At 47.0% G+C, this 15,422-nt stretch overlaps 1 protein-coding gene and 1 long non-coding RNA gene across 2 annotated transcripts; both read right to left on the reverse strand.

The window, feature by feature from the left end:
* Positions 1 to 1,578: 1,578 nt before the first annotated feature.
* LOC124028944 (coiled-coil and C2 domain-containing protein 1A-like) lies at positions 1,579 to 9,292 on the reverse strand. The gene is made up of 6 exons (XM_046340834.1): positions 9,287 to 9,292; positions 6,946 to 7,098; positions 6,664 to 6,790; positions 5,853 to 5,929; positions 5,728 to 5,775; positions 1,579 to 3,124 (listed from the first exon to the last, which is right to left on the reverse strand). The coding sequence occupies exons 1-6, from the start codon at positions 9,290 to 9,292 to the stop codon at positions 3,092 to 3,094; spliced, it is 444 nt and encodes a 147-aa protein (XP_046196790.1). The 3' UTR covers positions 1,579 to 3,091.
* Positions 9,293 to 9,827: 535 nt separating this feature from the next.
* On the reverse strand, positions 9,828 to 11,977 carry LOC124028945. Its single transcript, XR_006837687.1, has 3 exons — positions 11,945 to 11,977; positions 10,254 to 10,312; positions 9,828 to 10,010 (listed from the first exon to the last, which is right to left on the reverse strand). It is a non-coding gene; the product is annotated as an uncharacterized LOC124028945 (long non-coding RNA).
* Positions 11,978 to 15,422: the final 3,445 nt, after the last annotated feature.

The following is a 15,422-nucleotide window of genomic DNA, read 5'->3' on the forward strand; positions in this document are numbered from 1 at the left end:
CTCTCTCTCTCACACACTCTCTCTCTCTCACACACTCTCTCTCTCTCACACACTCTCTCTCTCTCACACACTCTCTCTCTCTCACACACTCTCTCTCTCTCACACACTCTCTCTCTCTCACACACTCTCTCTCTCTCACACACTCTCTCTCTCTCACACACTCTCTCACACACACACTCTCTCACACACACACTCTCTCTCTCTCACACACTCACACTCTCACACACTCACAAATAAATTAAACACAATATACAGGCTTAATTCATTGTGGTATTTTAATCCAACCATGATTCCCCACCCAAGGCATTTGACCACATCATTATAATGCCAGTTAATAGTTCATTATCCATCACCTCTGGACACACACACGTTCTTCATTTAAAAATAGAGCCATAGTCAATGCTGTATATATAATATATTAACAGGGCTTTTCTGACTGATTGCCAACAATGGATACATGTTTTTAACATAAAAAAAAACTAAACAAAAACCGGTGCTGATCTGGGATCAGTTTAGCTACCAGGACTGGGGGACTGGGCCTGTTTCCATAAAGCTTCTCAGAGCAGCAGTGCTGATCTAGGATCAGTTTAGCCACCAGGACTGGGGGACTGGGCCTGTTTCCACAAAGCATCTCAGAGCAGCAGTGCTGATCTAGGATCAGTTTAGCCACCAGGACTGGGCCTGTATCCACAAAGCATCTCAGAGCAGCAGTGCTGATCTAGGATCAGTTTAGCCACCAGGACTGGGCCTGTATCCACAAAGCATCTCAGAGCAGCAGTGCTGATCTAGGATCAGTTTAGCCACCAGGACTGGGGGACTCTGCCTGTATCCTCAAAGCATCCCAGAGTAGCAGTGCTGATCTGGGATCAGTTTAGCCACCAGGACTGGGGGACTCTGCCTGTATCCTCAAAGCTTCTCAGAGTAGATCTAGTATGGAGTGATGTCATAATGTAGGATCAATTTTGCCTTTTAGCTCATAAGGAATCAGATTATATGGACAGGTTGGAACCTGATCCTGGATCAGCATTCCAACTCAGATGCTGTGGATACAGAGACAGATCACACTACAGTAGGCTACTAAATTACTGTTGTAGTGTAGAGAGAGAGAGAGGAGAGAGACCGATAGGGGGTACAGGAGGAGACCTCAGGGTGTCTGGGTATATAGAGGCGTAGAGGAGGAGACCTCAGGAGTGTCTGGGTCTATAGAGGGGTAGAGGAGGAGACCTCAGGGTGTCTGGGTATATAGAGGGGTAGAGGAGGAGACCTCAGGGTGTCTGGGTCTATAGAGGGGTAGAGGAGGAGACCTCAGGGTGTCTGGGTCTATAGAGGGGTAGAGGAGGAGACCTCAGGGTGTCTGGGTCTATAGAGGGTAGAGGAGGAGACCTCAGGGTGTCTGGGTCTATAGAGGGGTAGAGGAGGAGACCTCAGGGTGTCTGGGTCTATAGAGGGGTAGAGGAGGAGACCTCAGGGTGTCTGGGTCTATAGAGGGGTAGAGGAGGAGACCTCCAGGGTGTCTGGGTCTATAGAGGGTAGAGGAGGAGACCTCAGGGTGTCTGGGTCCCCTCTGACAAGCTCTGCCTGTGTCCCCTCTGTCCCTCTCTCTGCCCGTCTGTCCCTCTCTCTGCCCCTCTCTCTGCCTGTCTGGAAGTCAGTAAGAAGTAAAGCGCACATTTCCTGCCCATGACATTCGGAGCGAGGAACAGGAAGTGCACTGAAGCCTCTTCTTCTCATTCTTAGAGGATCCCTGTAGGATTTGGGGCCGACATCAGGCCAGCTTGGACACGGGTTAAGTCACATACTGTATCTGCTTCAGGTTCTGATTCAGGGTATAGTGACAGTTTACTCATTGTGCTTTATTCTGGGATTCTGACATCATAATTGGATGTAGCCCTTTGTAGAACATTCCAACTGATGACATCACAACCAGATGAAGGGATCCTTTGTTAAACATTCTGGTTGCGTCTCTCTGCTCAGATGTCACATGCATCAACCACTGGTTGAACGCCACGTCATCAACGGTGCACCAGATTGCTTTAACATGTGATGTGTTTAGCTGATCTGTAAAATACCTATCCAGGCGATGTAAGATCTGGCGTCACACCCTCTAATTGATGACATCACAATGTGGTGATGACACAGTCCTTTGAACATTCTGATGATGTCATAGTGACAGGACGCAAGCCTAATTGATGACATCACAATAGGCTAAATATGGTCCTATAAGAGGGGTCCCAGACTCCGCACCATAGCATTACAATGAATAGAGAACCTCTATCCCAATTCAAAGATAACCCTGTGGGTTTTACAGCTACTGGTCTGTTCTACACTAATTCTAATCCTGTCCTCTTCAATTTAACCCCTGGGGTACCTCCTCTCCTCACTTCCCTGAATGAGACATCTCCATGGCGACACCAGTGTTAGCTAATCCCTCATTATGGGATATAGTTCCCGTTTCCGTGTAGTTCCCATATCACACAGCACCAAACGGGTCATATTACAGTAATCTGGGAATAGTGGAGCAGACAGATTAGATTAAACTCATTAACATCGCACGCATGCACACACACACACACACACAATGCGGAGACCAGGAGTTACACACACCACTCTCTGAACAGAGAGAAAGAGAGAGAGCCATTGAAGGACTTTAAAGACTATAGTGAAGGCGGCAAGGTTTTGGTAATAATCGGTAGTGTTTTTGTTTTCAAGTGCAAATAAGCCTTTCTCTGTCCTGCCCTGCATTCTGTCTTCATGTCACTATCAATCCCACAGGATCCCATTCTGCCGTGTATCTCAATGGTGCCCTATTCCCTATATTAGTCCCTATGGGCCCTGGTCTAAAGTAGTGCACTATATAGGGAATAGGGTGCCATTTGGGAGGCAGCCCTGTTTTACTCAAACGGGTTCTTCTTCCTAACTGATTGAATGAATGACAATACAAAGTAAAGAACAGAGTAAAAGGAAGAGCATTAGTGGAGGAGGCAGAGAGGAGCAGAGAGGAGCGGCAGGGAGATGTTGAAGGTGATTGGCTGTGTCTGTGTGAGTAACATAACAGTACTCCAGACAACTCTCCAGTCCCTCTGTCCTCTTCTCAGACCAGGCGTTTCCTCTTGAGAGATTCCAACTGATGAATGGAGAGAGATAGAGAGAGAGAGGGAGGGGGAGAGAGAGAGGGAGGGGGAGAGAGAGAGAGGGAGGGGGAGAGAGAGAGAGGGGAGAGAGGGAGGGGGAGAGAGAGAGAGGAGGGGGAGAGAGAGAGAGGGAGGGGGAGAGAGAGAGAGAGAGAGAGAGAGAGAGAGAGAGAGAGAGAGAGAGAGAGAGAGGGGGAGAGAGAGAGGGGGAGAGGGGAGGGAGGGAGAGAGGGGAGGGAGAGAGAGAGGAGGAAAAATAAGATGGGGAGAGAAGGAGTGGAGATGAGAGTGAGAGAAAGAGAGAGGGAGAGGTGAGGCAGGGAAGGAAGGAGTGGAGGTGAGGGAGGATAGGAGAGGTAAGAGAGGAAAGGAGGTGAGGTGAGGGAGGAATGGAGTGAAGGTGAGGGAGGAAAGGAGTGGAGGTGAGGGAGGAAAGGAGAGGAGGTGAGGGAGGAAAGGAGAGGAGGTGAGGGAGGAAAGGAGAGGTAAGAGAGGAAAGGAGGTGAGGTGAGGGAGGAATGGAGTGAAGGTGAGGGAGGAATGGAGTGAAGGTAGTGAAGGTGAGGGAGGAAAGGAGAGGAGGTGAGGAAGGAAAGGAGAGGAGGTGAGGGAGGAAAGGAGAGGAGGATAGCAGTGGAGGTGAGGGAGAGAGGAGGGCAAGGGGTAGGTGTCAGATACAATTCAAACTAAATGATATTACACATCACATGGTGCTCGTATACACGATGTGGTCCGATGAATACAGGCTGTTTAAACAGGCAGTCGGTTCTGATCTTTTGACACTAATTGGTCTTTTTTGTATTTTTATTTTGACCAGTCACATCAGATCTTTTGCCAATAAAAAGTCAAAAGATCAGAATTGGGCTGCCTGTGTAAACTCAGACATACAGTCATATATACACTAATATGTACAGATTATTAGGTATAACCATCTAGTACCAGGTCAGAGCCCCCTTTGCCGCCAGAACAGCCTAAATTCTTTGGGGTGTGGAATCGTTGCTAACGTGTGACAGGAAGACGTTCCCCCACCATTACACCACCGCCCCAGTCTGTACCGTTGACACCAGGCAGGACGGGGCCATGGATCCCCCACCATTACACCCCCAGTCTGTACCGTTGACACCAGGCAGGACGGGGCCATGGATCCCCCACCATTACACCCCCAGTCTGTACCGTTGACACCAGGCAGGACGGGGCCATGGATCCCCACCATTACACCCCCAGTCTGTACCGTTGACACCAGGCAGAACGGGGCCATGGATCCCCCACCATTACACCCCCAGTCTGTAGCGTTGACACCAGGCAGGACGGGGCCATGGATCCCCCACCATTACACCCCCAGTCTGTACCGTTGACACCAGGCAGGACGGGGCCATGGATCCCCCACCATTACACCCACAGTCTGTACCGTTGACACCAGGCAGGACGGAGCCATGGATCCCCCACCATTACACCCCCAGTCTGTAGCGTTGACACCAGGCAGGACGGGGCCATGGATCCCCCACCATTACACCCCCAGTCTGTACCGTTGACACCAGGCAGGATGGAGCCATGGATCCCCCCACCATTACACCCCCAGTCTGTAGCGTTGACACCAGGCAGGACGGGGCCATGGATCCCCCACCATTACACCCCCAGTCTGTAGCGTTGACACCAGGCAGGACGGGGCCATGGATCCCCCACCATTACACCCCCAGTCTGTACCGTTGACACCAGGCAGGACGGGGCCATGGATCCCCCACCATTACACCCCCAGTCTGTACCGTTGACACCAGGCAGGACGGGGCCATGGATCCCCACCATTACACCCCCAGTCTGTACCGTTGACACCAGGCAGGATGGGGTTATGGATCCCCCACCATTACACCCCCAGTCTGTAGCGGTTTACTCCAAACCCTGACATCAGCGTGACGCAACAGGAACCTGTATTCCTTGGACCAGGCAATGCTTTCCACTCCTCAGTGTTGGTGACGGCCTGCCCACTGGGGACGCTTCTTCTTCTGTATAGCTGATAGGAGTGGAACCCGCTGTGGTCGTCTGCTGTAAAAGCCCATCAGTGACAAGGAGGGGCGAGTTGTGTTTTTCCGAGATGCCGTTCTGCACACCACGGTTGTACTGCGCCGTTATTTGCCTGTTTGTGGGCCGCCTGGTAGTTTGCGCGAGTCTTCCGTTTTCCTCCCACAGGACAGCGGTTAACTGGATGTTTTGTGTTCATTCTTCACACATCATTCTCTGTAAACCCTAGACTGTAGTGTGTGAAAAGCCCAGGAGGGACGTTTCTGTATCCGGTGTACCTGGCACCAATGATCAAACCACGCTCAGAGTCTCTTAGGTCACTAGTTTTGTCCATTGTAACGTTCAATGGAACAGTAACTGAATGCCTTGATGTCTGTCTGCCTATTTTATATAGCAAGACAGTGGCTCACTGTCTGTAGGAGCTGACCATGTCGGTGTACCAGGTGGTGTACCTAACACTGTCTGTAGGAGCTGACCATGTCGGTGTACCAGGTGGTGTACCTAACACTGTCTGTAGGAGCTGACCATGTCGGTGTACCAGATGGTGTACCTAACACTGTCTGTATATAACAGTGTTTACCTCAGTCTCCACCATCTTCAGCCGTCCTAGAGCGTCCTTAGCAGCATCCTGAATAGGCAGAGGGACACGTTACACACAGACAAACACGCCGTAACACAAACACACAACCCCGACCCTTTGCTCACCCTGTTGCCTTGGCTGGAAAACCTCTTCACTGACTCAGCAAGTCCCTGGGCAAAACGCTGCAAAATATTCTCATACTCTACAGAGAGACGGAGAGAGAGATAGAGAGAGGGGGAGAGAGAGAGGGGGAGAGAGAGAGGGGGAGAGAGAGAGGGAGAGAGAGAGAGAGAGAGAGAGAGAGAGAGAGAGAGAGAGAGAGAGAGAGAGAGAGACAGAGAGAGAGAGAGAGAGAGAGAGAGGGAGGGTGATGAGAAAGAGATGGATGGAGTGAGGGAGATGCGAGAGAGATGGATTAAGGGAGAGAGAGGGATGGATGGAGTGAGAGAGTGGGATGGATGTATGGAGGGAGAGAGAGATGGATTGAGGGAGAGAGAGAGATGGATAGAGGGAGAGAGAGAGATGGATAGAGGGAGAGAGAGAGATGGATAGAGGGAGAGAGAGAGATGGATAGAGGGAGAGAGAGAGATGGATAGAGGGAGAGAGAGAGAGATGGATGGATTGAGGGAGGGAGGGACAGAGATAAATATATAGAGGAGTATGTTGAGCCTCTCTCTAGCTGGGCTTTCTGCCACTGCAGCCTGTGTGTGTCTGTGTGTGTGTCTGTGTGTGTGTGTGTGTGTCTGTGTGTTACCTGACAGTAGAGTAGGGGAGCCTCTCTCTAGCTGAGCTTTCTGCCACTGCAGCCTGTGTGTGTGTGTCTGTGTGTGTGTGTCTGTGTGTCTGTGTGTTACCTGACAGTAGAGTAGGGGAGCCTCTCTCTAGCTGAGCTTTCTGCCACTGCAGCCTGTGTGTGTCTGTGTGTGTGTGTGTTACCTGACAGTAGAGTAGGGGAGGCTCTCTCTAGCTGGGCTTTCTGCCACTGCAGCCTGTGTGTGACCTCCTTGTGTTGCTGTACCAGGTCAGATGGAGGATCCCGCCTACTCTTCCTGTAATCACCAATCTGACGGACACACAGGGTGATTGACATCATCTTAGACCAATCACAGCATAGATTGGCTACCTCCAATTCTGAACAGATCTAGAGTAAACGTTCCCACGGAGACGAGGAGAGGAAAATAAAAGATAGACAGAAAAGAAGAGAGAATGAAAACACACCTGTCTCTCCAGTCTCTCCTTATCGTAGTGCAGTAGACTGAAACTGTGGAGTTTATACTGGGGAGGAGAGTGGCTGGACTGGTTAGACTGCTTGTTCCTCCCATTGTCACTCTTTGGTTTGGAGGCGAGGAGAGGGGCCCTGGGGGGGGGGGACTTCAGTTAGACTGGTATTAATATAACATGTTAACTGACAGAGACTGGTATTAATATAACATGTTAACTCTGACAGAGACTGGTATTAATATAACATGTTAACTCTGACAGAGACTGGTATTAATATAACAACATGTTAACTCTGACAGAGACTGGTATTAATATAACATGTTAACTCTGACAGAGACTGGTATTAATATAACATGTTAACTCTGACAGAGACTGGTATTAATATAACAACATGTTAACTCTGACAGAGACTGGTATTAATATAACATGTTAACTGACAGAGACTGGTATTAATATAACATGTTAACTCTGACAGAGACTGGTATTAATATAACACATGTTAACTCTGACAGAGACTGGTATTAATATAACATGTTAACTCTGACAGAGACTGGTATTAATATAACATGTTAACTCTGACAGAGACTGGTATTAATATAACATGTGTTAAATAAGACTCTGACAGAGACTGGTATTAATATAACATGTTAACTCTGACAGAGACTGGTATTAATATAACATGTTAACTGACAGAGACTGGTATTAATATAACATGTTAACTCTGACAGAGACTGGTATTAATATAACATGTTAACTCTGACAGAGACTGGTATTAATATAACATGTTAACTCTGACAGAGACTGGTATTAATATAACATGTTAACTCTGACAGAGACTGGTATTAATATAACATGTTAACTCTGACAGAGACTGGTATTAATATAACATGTTAACTCTGACAGAGACTGGTATTAATATAACATGTTAACTCTGACAGAGACTGGTATTAATATAACATGTTAACTCTGACAGAGACTGGTATTAATATAACATGTTAACTCTGACAGAGACTGGTATTAATATAACATGTTAACTGACAGAGACTGGTATTAATATAACATGTTAACTCTGACAGAGACTGGTATTAATATAACATGTTAACTGACAGAGACTGGTATTAATATAACACGTTAACTCTGACAGAGACTGGTATTAATATAACATGTTAACTCTGACAGAGACTGGTATTAATATAACATGTTAACTCTGACAGAGACTGGTATTAATATAACATGTTAACTCTGACAGAGACTGGTATTAATATAACATGTTAACTCTGACAGAGACTGGTATTAATATAACAACATGTTAACTCTGACAGAGACTGGTATTAATATAACAACATGTTAACTCTGACAGAGACTGGTATTAATATAACAACATGTTAACTCTGACAGAGACTGGTATTAATATAACATGTTAACTCTGACAGAGACTGGTATTAATATAACATGTTAACTCTGACAGAGACTGGTATTAATATAACATGTTAACTCTGACAGAGACTGGTATTAATATAACATGTTAACTCTGACAGAGACTGGTATTAATATAACATGTTAACTCTGACAGAGACTGGTATTAATATAACATGTTAACTGACAGAGACTGGTATTAATATAACATGTTAACTCTGACAGAGACTATACCCCTGCTAGTCCTGAACAGTCCAAAAGGTAGGTCTCTCTCTCTCCCCCTCATCTCTCTCTCTCCTTACCTGTTGTTCTCTCTCTCTGTCTGGGGTGGTGATTGGTTCAGGGTGGAGGACCAGCCATCTCTCTCTCTCCTTACCTGTTGCTCTCTCTCTCTGTTGGGGGTGGTGATTGGTTCAGGGTGGAGGACCAGCCATCTCTCTCTCTCCTTACCTGTTGCTCTCTCTCTCTGTTGGGGGTGGTGATTGGTTCAGGGTGGAGGACCAGCCATCTCTCTCTCTCCTTACCTGTTCTCTCTCTCTGTCAGGGGTGGTGATTGGTTCAGGGTGGAGGACCAGCCATCTCTCTCTCTCCTTACCTGTTCTCTCTCTCTGTCAGGGGTGGTGATTGGTTCAGGGTGGAGGACCAGCCATCTCTCTCTCTCCTTACCTGTTGCTCTCTCTCTCTGTCGGGGGTGGTGATTGGTTCAGGGTCAAGGACCAGCCATTTCTCTGTGGTGATCTGAAGCTGTGCTCCTCCCTGACGGCAGGTAGTCTAGTGGTTAGAGCGTTGGACTAGTAACCGAAAGGTTGCAGATCGAATCCCTGAGCTGACAAGGTAAAAATGTGTCGTTCTGCCCCTGAACAAGGCAGTTAACTCACTGTTCCCCGGTAGGCGTCATTGTAAATAAGAATTTGTTCTTAACTGACATGCCTAGTCAGTTAAGACTAAATGACTATTGTAGCTGGAAATAGCAGATTTTTTAAATGGAATATCTACAGAGGCTCATTATCAGCAACCATCACTCCTGTGTTCCAATGGCACGTTGTGTTAGCTAATCCAAGTTTATCATTTTAAAAGGCTAATTGATCATTAGAAAACACTTTTGCAATTATGTTAACACAGCTGAAAACGGTTCTGATTAAAGAAGCAATAAAACTGGCCTTCTTTAGACTAGTTGAGTATCTGGAGCATCAGCATTTGTGGGTTCAATTACAGGTTCAAAATGGCCAGAAACAAAGAACTTTCTTCTGAAACTCTGGTGTGTTTACCAGGTCTGGTGTATTAACCAGGTGTGGTGTGTTAACCAGGTCTGGTGTATTAACCAGGTGTGGTGTGTTAACCAGGTGTGGTGTGTTTACCAGGTCTGGTGTATTAACCAGGTGTGGTGTGTTAACCAGGTGTGGTGTGTTAACCAGGTGTGGTGTATTAACCAGGTGTGGTGTGTTAACCAGGTGTGGTGTGTTAACCAGGTGTGGTGTGTGTCTCTGATCTCACCCCTTGTGGATGATGTCAAACTTGATGCCTTTGGCCTGGACGACCCTCTTGAAGCCTCTGTGTTGACGGTTGATGTTCAGGTTAAACTTCTCTTTAAACTCTGGACTGTTGCTGTTCTTCACTGTACTGGTCTTATCCCTCTGGGCCTCCTCCTGCACACACACACACGCACACGCACACGCACACACACACACACACACACACACACACACACACACACACACACACACACACACACACACACACACACACACACACACACACACATGCACACACACAAACCAAAGACAGAGAGAGTATATTTTAGTGGATCTAAGTGGAAATGTGTGCATGCAAAATGGTTGTGTGTTGCGTGTATGTGTGAGTGTGTGTGTGTGTAGTAGTGTGAGTCTTACCATACTAGGAAAAGGAAACTCAAAGCGCACACTGGTGTCCAGATCACTGGCAGAGACTCCTGAGGAGAGGGATCAGAAGAGAGAGAGAGACATCAGAGGAGAGACATCAGAAGAGAGAGACATCAGAAGAGAGAGAGAGAGACACCAGAAGAGAGAGAGAGACCAGAAGAGAGAGACATCAGAAGAGAGAGAGAGACCAGAAGAGAGAGAGAGACCAGAAGAGAGAGACATCAGAAGAGAGACATCAGAAGGAGAGACATCAGAAGAGAGAGAGAACCCTCAGAAGAGACATCAGAAGAGAGAGAGGCATCAGAAGAGAGACATCAGAAGAGAGACATCAGAAGAGAGAGAGATCAGAAGAGAGAGAGAGAGAGAGACATCAGAAGAGAGACATCAGAAGAGAGACATCAGAAGAGAGAGACATCAGAAGAGAGAGAGAGAGAGACATCAGAAGAGAGACATCAGAAGAGAGACATCAGAAGAGAGAGAGACCAGAAGAGATCAGAAGAGAGAGACATCAGAAGAGAGAGAGAGAGAGACATCAGAAGAGAGACATCAGAAGAGAGACATCAGAAGAGAGAGAGACCAGAAGAGAGAGACATCAGAAGAGAGAGACATCAGAAGAGAGAGATCAGAAGAGATCAGAAGAGATCCAGAGAGAGAGACCAGAAAGAGAGAGACATCAGAGACATCAGAAGAGATCAGAAGAGAGACAGATCAGAAGAGAGATCAGAGAGAGAGATCATCAGAGAGAGAGAGACCAGAAGAGAGACATCAGAAGAGAAGAAGACATCAGAGACATCAGAGAGAAGACCAGAAAGAGAGAGACATCAGAAGAGAGAAGACCAGAAGAGAGAGACATCAGAAAGAAACCAAGAAGAGAGAGACCAGAAGAGAGAGACATCAGAAGAGAGAGAGAGACCAGAAGAGAGAGACCAGAAGAGAGAGACCAGAGAGAGACATCATCAGAAGAGAGAGACCAGAAGAGAGAGACATCAGAAGACATCAGAAGAGAGAGAGACATCAGAAAAGAGAGAGAGAGAGAGACATCAGAAGAGAGACATCAGAAGAGAGACATCAGAGAGAGAGACACATCAGAAGAGAGACATCCAGAGAGAGAGAGACATCAGAGAGAGACCAGATCAGAGAGACATCAGAAGAAGACATCAGAGAGAGAGAGACACCAGAAGAGAGAGAGAGACCAGAAGAGAGACATCAGAGACCAGAAGAGAGAGAGACCAGAAGAGAGACATCAGAAGAGGGATCAGGAGACCAGAGAGGAGAGACCAAAGGAGACATCAGAAGAGAGAGAGACCAGAAGAGGACATCAGAAGAGAGAGAGAGAGACCAGAAGAGGGAGTCAGACATCAGAGAGGGAGAGACATCAGGAGAGAGACATCAGAAGGAGGCATATAAAGTTCAAAACAACATCAGAAGAGGGAGAGAGGGTAGACATTGATGAACATCAGAGATGTAGAGAGACATCTCAGAGGCATCAGTCAGGTCAGGATACATCACAACAGACCAGAAGACAGATCACTTCTCCTGCTGAGACATCAGAAGTGTGATCAGAAGTGTAGGGGATCAGGGATGAAGGGTCATCAATTGTATAATAGGGTCATCAGACTTGACAGTGTTGAAGGTCATCAGAGTGTGTCAGAAGGAGGCATATGAAGTTCAAAACAACACACCTGAGGGAGCAGGTAGATTGAACGATGTACAGCGTCATCTCATTGGCTGTCAGGTAGGATACATTCTACAACAGACCAGAGTAACAGATAGTATTTGACAGTGTTGAAGGTCCAGAGATGTATTTTCCTTATGAATGTTAATTGTATAATATCATTCTCTGACAGTGTTGAAGGTCCTCAGTGTGGTATTAATATGGTAGTAACAGTATAGTATTTGACAGTGTTGAAGGTCCTCTTCTCAGTGTGATATTAATATGGTAGTAACAGTATAGTACTTGACAGTGTTGAAGGTCCTCTTATTAATAGTAGTAACAGTATAGTATTTGACAGTGTTGAAGGTCCTCTTCTCATAGTATTAATATGGTAGTAACAGTATAGTACTTGACAGTGTTGAAGGTCCTCAGTGTGGTATTAATATGGTAGTAACAGTATAGTACTTGACAGTGTTGAAGGTCCTCTCCTCAGTGTGGTATTTGGGGACAGGTCGGCCCTTGGCGTGGGCCAGCTTCAGCACCTCAATGTTCTGCATACACTCCTCTGCCAGCTTCTCAAACCTGACAACAGCAACACACACGCACATTACACACACACACACACACACACACACACACACACACACACACACACACACACACACACACACACACACACACACACACACACACACACAGGGCTCACACCCGCCAAATGGGGGTAGATGTGGTCGTTGGCAGGGTTGAATGTCTATATCACCACGTTGGAGGGTTGAATGTCTATATCACCAGCCACGTTGGTGGGTTGAATGTCTATATCACCAGCCACGTTGGCAGGTTGAATGTCTATATCACCAGCCACGTTGGTGGGATGAATGTCTATATCACCAGCCACGTTGGAGGGTTGAATGTCTATATCACCAGCCACGTTGGTGGGTTGAATGTCTATATCACCAGCCACGTTGGCAGGTTGAATGTCTATATCACCAGCCACGTTGGCAGGATGAATGTCTATATCACCAGCCACGTTGGTGGGATGAATGTCTATATCACCAGCCACGTTGGCAGGTTGAATGTCTATATCACCAGCCACGTTGGTGGGTTGAATGTCTATATCACCAGCCACGTTGGCAGGTTGAATGTCTATATCACCAGCCACGTTGGTAGGATGAATGTCTATATCACCAGCCACGTTGGTGGGATGAATGTCTATATCACCAGCCACGTTGGCAGGTTGAATGTCTATATCACCAGCCACGTTGGTGGGTTGAATGTCTATATCACCAGCCACGTTGGCAGGTTGAATGTCTATATCACCAGCCACGTTGGTGGGATGAATGTCTATATCACCAGCCACGTTGGTGGGATGAATGTCTATATCACCAGCCACGTTGGTGGGTTGAATGTCTATATCACCAGCCACGTTGGTGGGATGAATGTCTATATCACCAGCCACGTTGGTGGGATGAATGTCTATATCACCAGCCACGTTGGCAGGTTGAATGTCTATATCACCAGCCACGTTGGCAGGTTGAATGTCTATATCACCAGCCACGTTGGTGGGATGAATGTCTATATCACCAGCCACGTTGGTGGGATGAATGTCTATATCACCAGCCACGTTGGTGGGATGAATGTCTATATCACCAGCCACGTTGGCAGGTTGAATGTCTATATCACCAGCCACGTTGGTGGGTTGAATGTCTATATCACCACCACGTTGGTGGGTTGAATGTCTATATCACCAGCCACGTTGTCTATCCACCACGTTGTCAGGTTGAATGTCTATATCACCAGCCACGTTGGAGGGTTGAATGTCTATATCACCAGCCACGTTGGAGGGTTGAATGTCTATATCACCAGCCACGTTGTCAGGTTGAATGTCTATATCACCACGTTGTCAGGTTGAATGTCTATATCACCAGCCACGTTGGAGGGTTGAATGTCTATATCACCAGCCACGTTGGTGGGTTGAATGTCTATATCACCAGCCACGTTGGTGGGTTGAATGTCTATATCACCAGCCACGTTAGTGGGTTGAATGTCTATATCACCAGCCACGTTGGTGGGATGAATGTCTATATCACCAGCCACGTTGGTGGGATGAATGTCTATATCACCAGCCACGTTGGCAGGTTGAATGTCTATATCACCAGCCACGTTGGTGGGTTGAATGTCTATATCACCAGCCACGTTGGCAGGTTGAATGTCTATATCACCAGCCACGTTGGCAGGGTTGAATGTCTATATCACCAGCCACGTTCGCGGGTTGAATGTCTATATCACCACGTTGGTGGGATGAATGTCTATATCACCACGTTGGTGGCTGGTGATATAGACCCACATGTAGAGGTTAATTTACCACACCTACTAATTGACTACGCCTACGTCCGTAGCGTGTTTGTAGTGTGTTTGTAGTGTGTACGCCGTAGCGTGTTTGTAGCGTGTACGCCGTAGCGTGTTTGTAGCGTGTACGGGAGCGAACGAGCGTGACGCGTAGCGTGTTTGTAGCGTGTACGCCGTAGCGTGTTTGAGCGTGTACACCGTAGCTTTTAAACAGCGTGTACTCCTGCGTGTTTGTACAACACGTAGCGTGAACTGAGCGTGTACACGTAGCATTTTTGTAGCGTGTACTCCGTAGTGTGTTTGTAGCGTGTTTGTAGCGTGTACTCCGTAGCGTGTACACGCCTACGAAACGGCTGCGCCTACGCAACAGTCACACCTGATCCTAATTATTGTGTGTCTCTTTACAGAGTGTCTCTGAGCAGTGTGGGAGGAATGAGGTAGATCTCTACATACTGTGTGGTGTTCACACCTGATCCTAATTATTGTGTGTCTCTGAGCAGTGTGGGAGGAACGAGGTAGATCTCTACATACTGTGTGGTGTTCACACCTGATCCTAATTATTGTGTGTCCTGTGTAGCTCAGTTATAGACACGTTGTAACGCCAGGGTATGGGTTCGATCCCGGGACCACCAGTCAAATGTATGCACACATGACTGTTCCTTGGATAAAAGCGTCTGCTAAATGGCATATATTATTATTATATATTATTTACAGAGGTCTCTGAGCAGTCATTGGAGGAGGTTTTACTACTGTGTGTTCAGGGTTGCTTTAATGACCTTTTAACACTTCTTTTTAAACTGCTCCAGGCTTTATAATAAATATTGAACTACTCATTCCAGGGTTTTACCAGCGTTTATCAGTCCGGTAATTTTTACTACTACTCATTCCAGGGTTTTCACTACTCATTCCAGGGTTTTACTCACTCACTCACTCCACTCACTCACTCACTCACTCACTACTCACTCACTCACCACACACTCACCACCACTCACACACACATTCACACACACACACACACACACACACACACACACACACTACTCATTCCAGAAGTCTTACTACACTTCCCATGTGAGTGAACTGCTGGGAGTAGCCCAGACATTTCTGTAGAGAGAAACACATCCTGTGTTATTAATGTACTAACAACATGTCCAGGAATC

This window comes from Oncorhynchus gorbuscha, unplaced genomic scaffold (assembly GCF_021184085.1).
Source record: "Oncorhynchus gorbuscha isolate QuinsamMale2020 ecotype Even-year unplaced genomic scaffold, OgorEven_v1.0 Un_scaffold_5088, whole genome shotgun sequence".
NCBI lineage: Eukaryota > Metazoa > Chordata > Actinopteri > Salmoniformes > Salmonidae > Oncorhynchus > Oncorhynchus gorbuscha.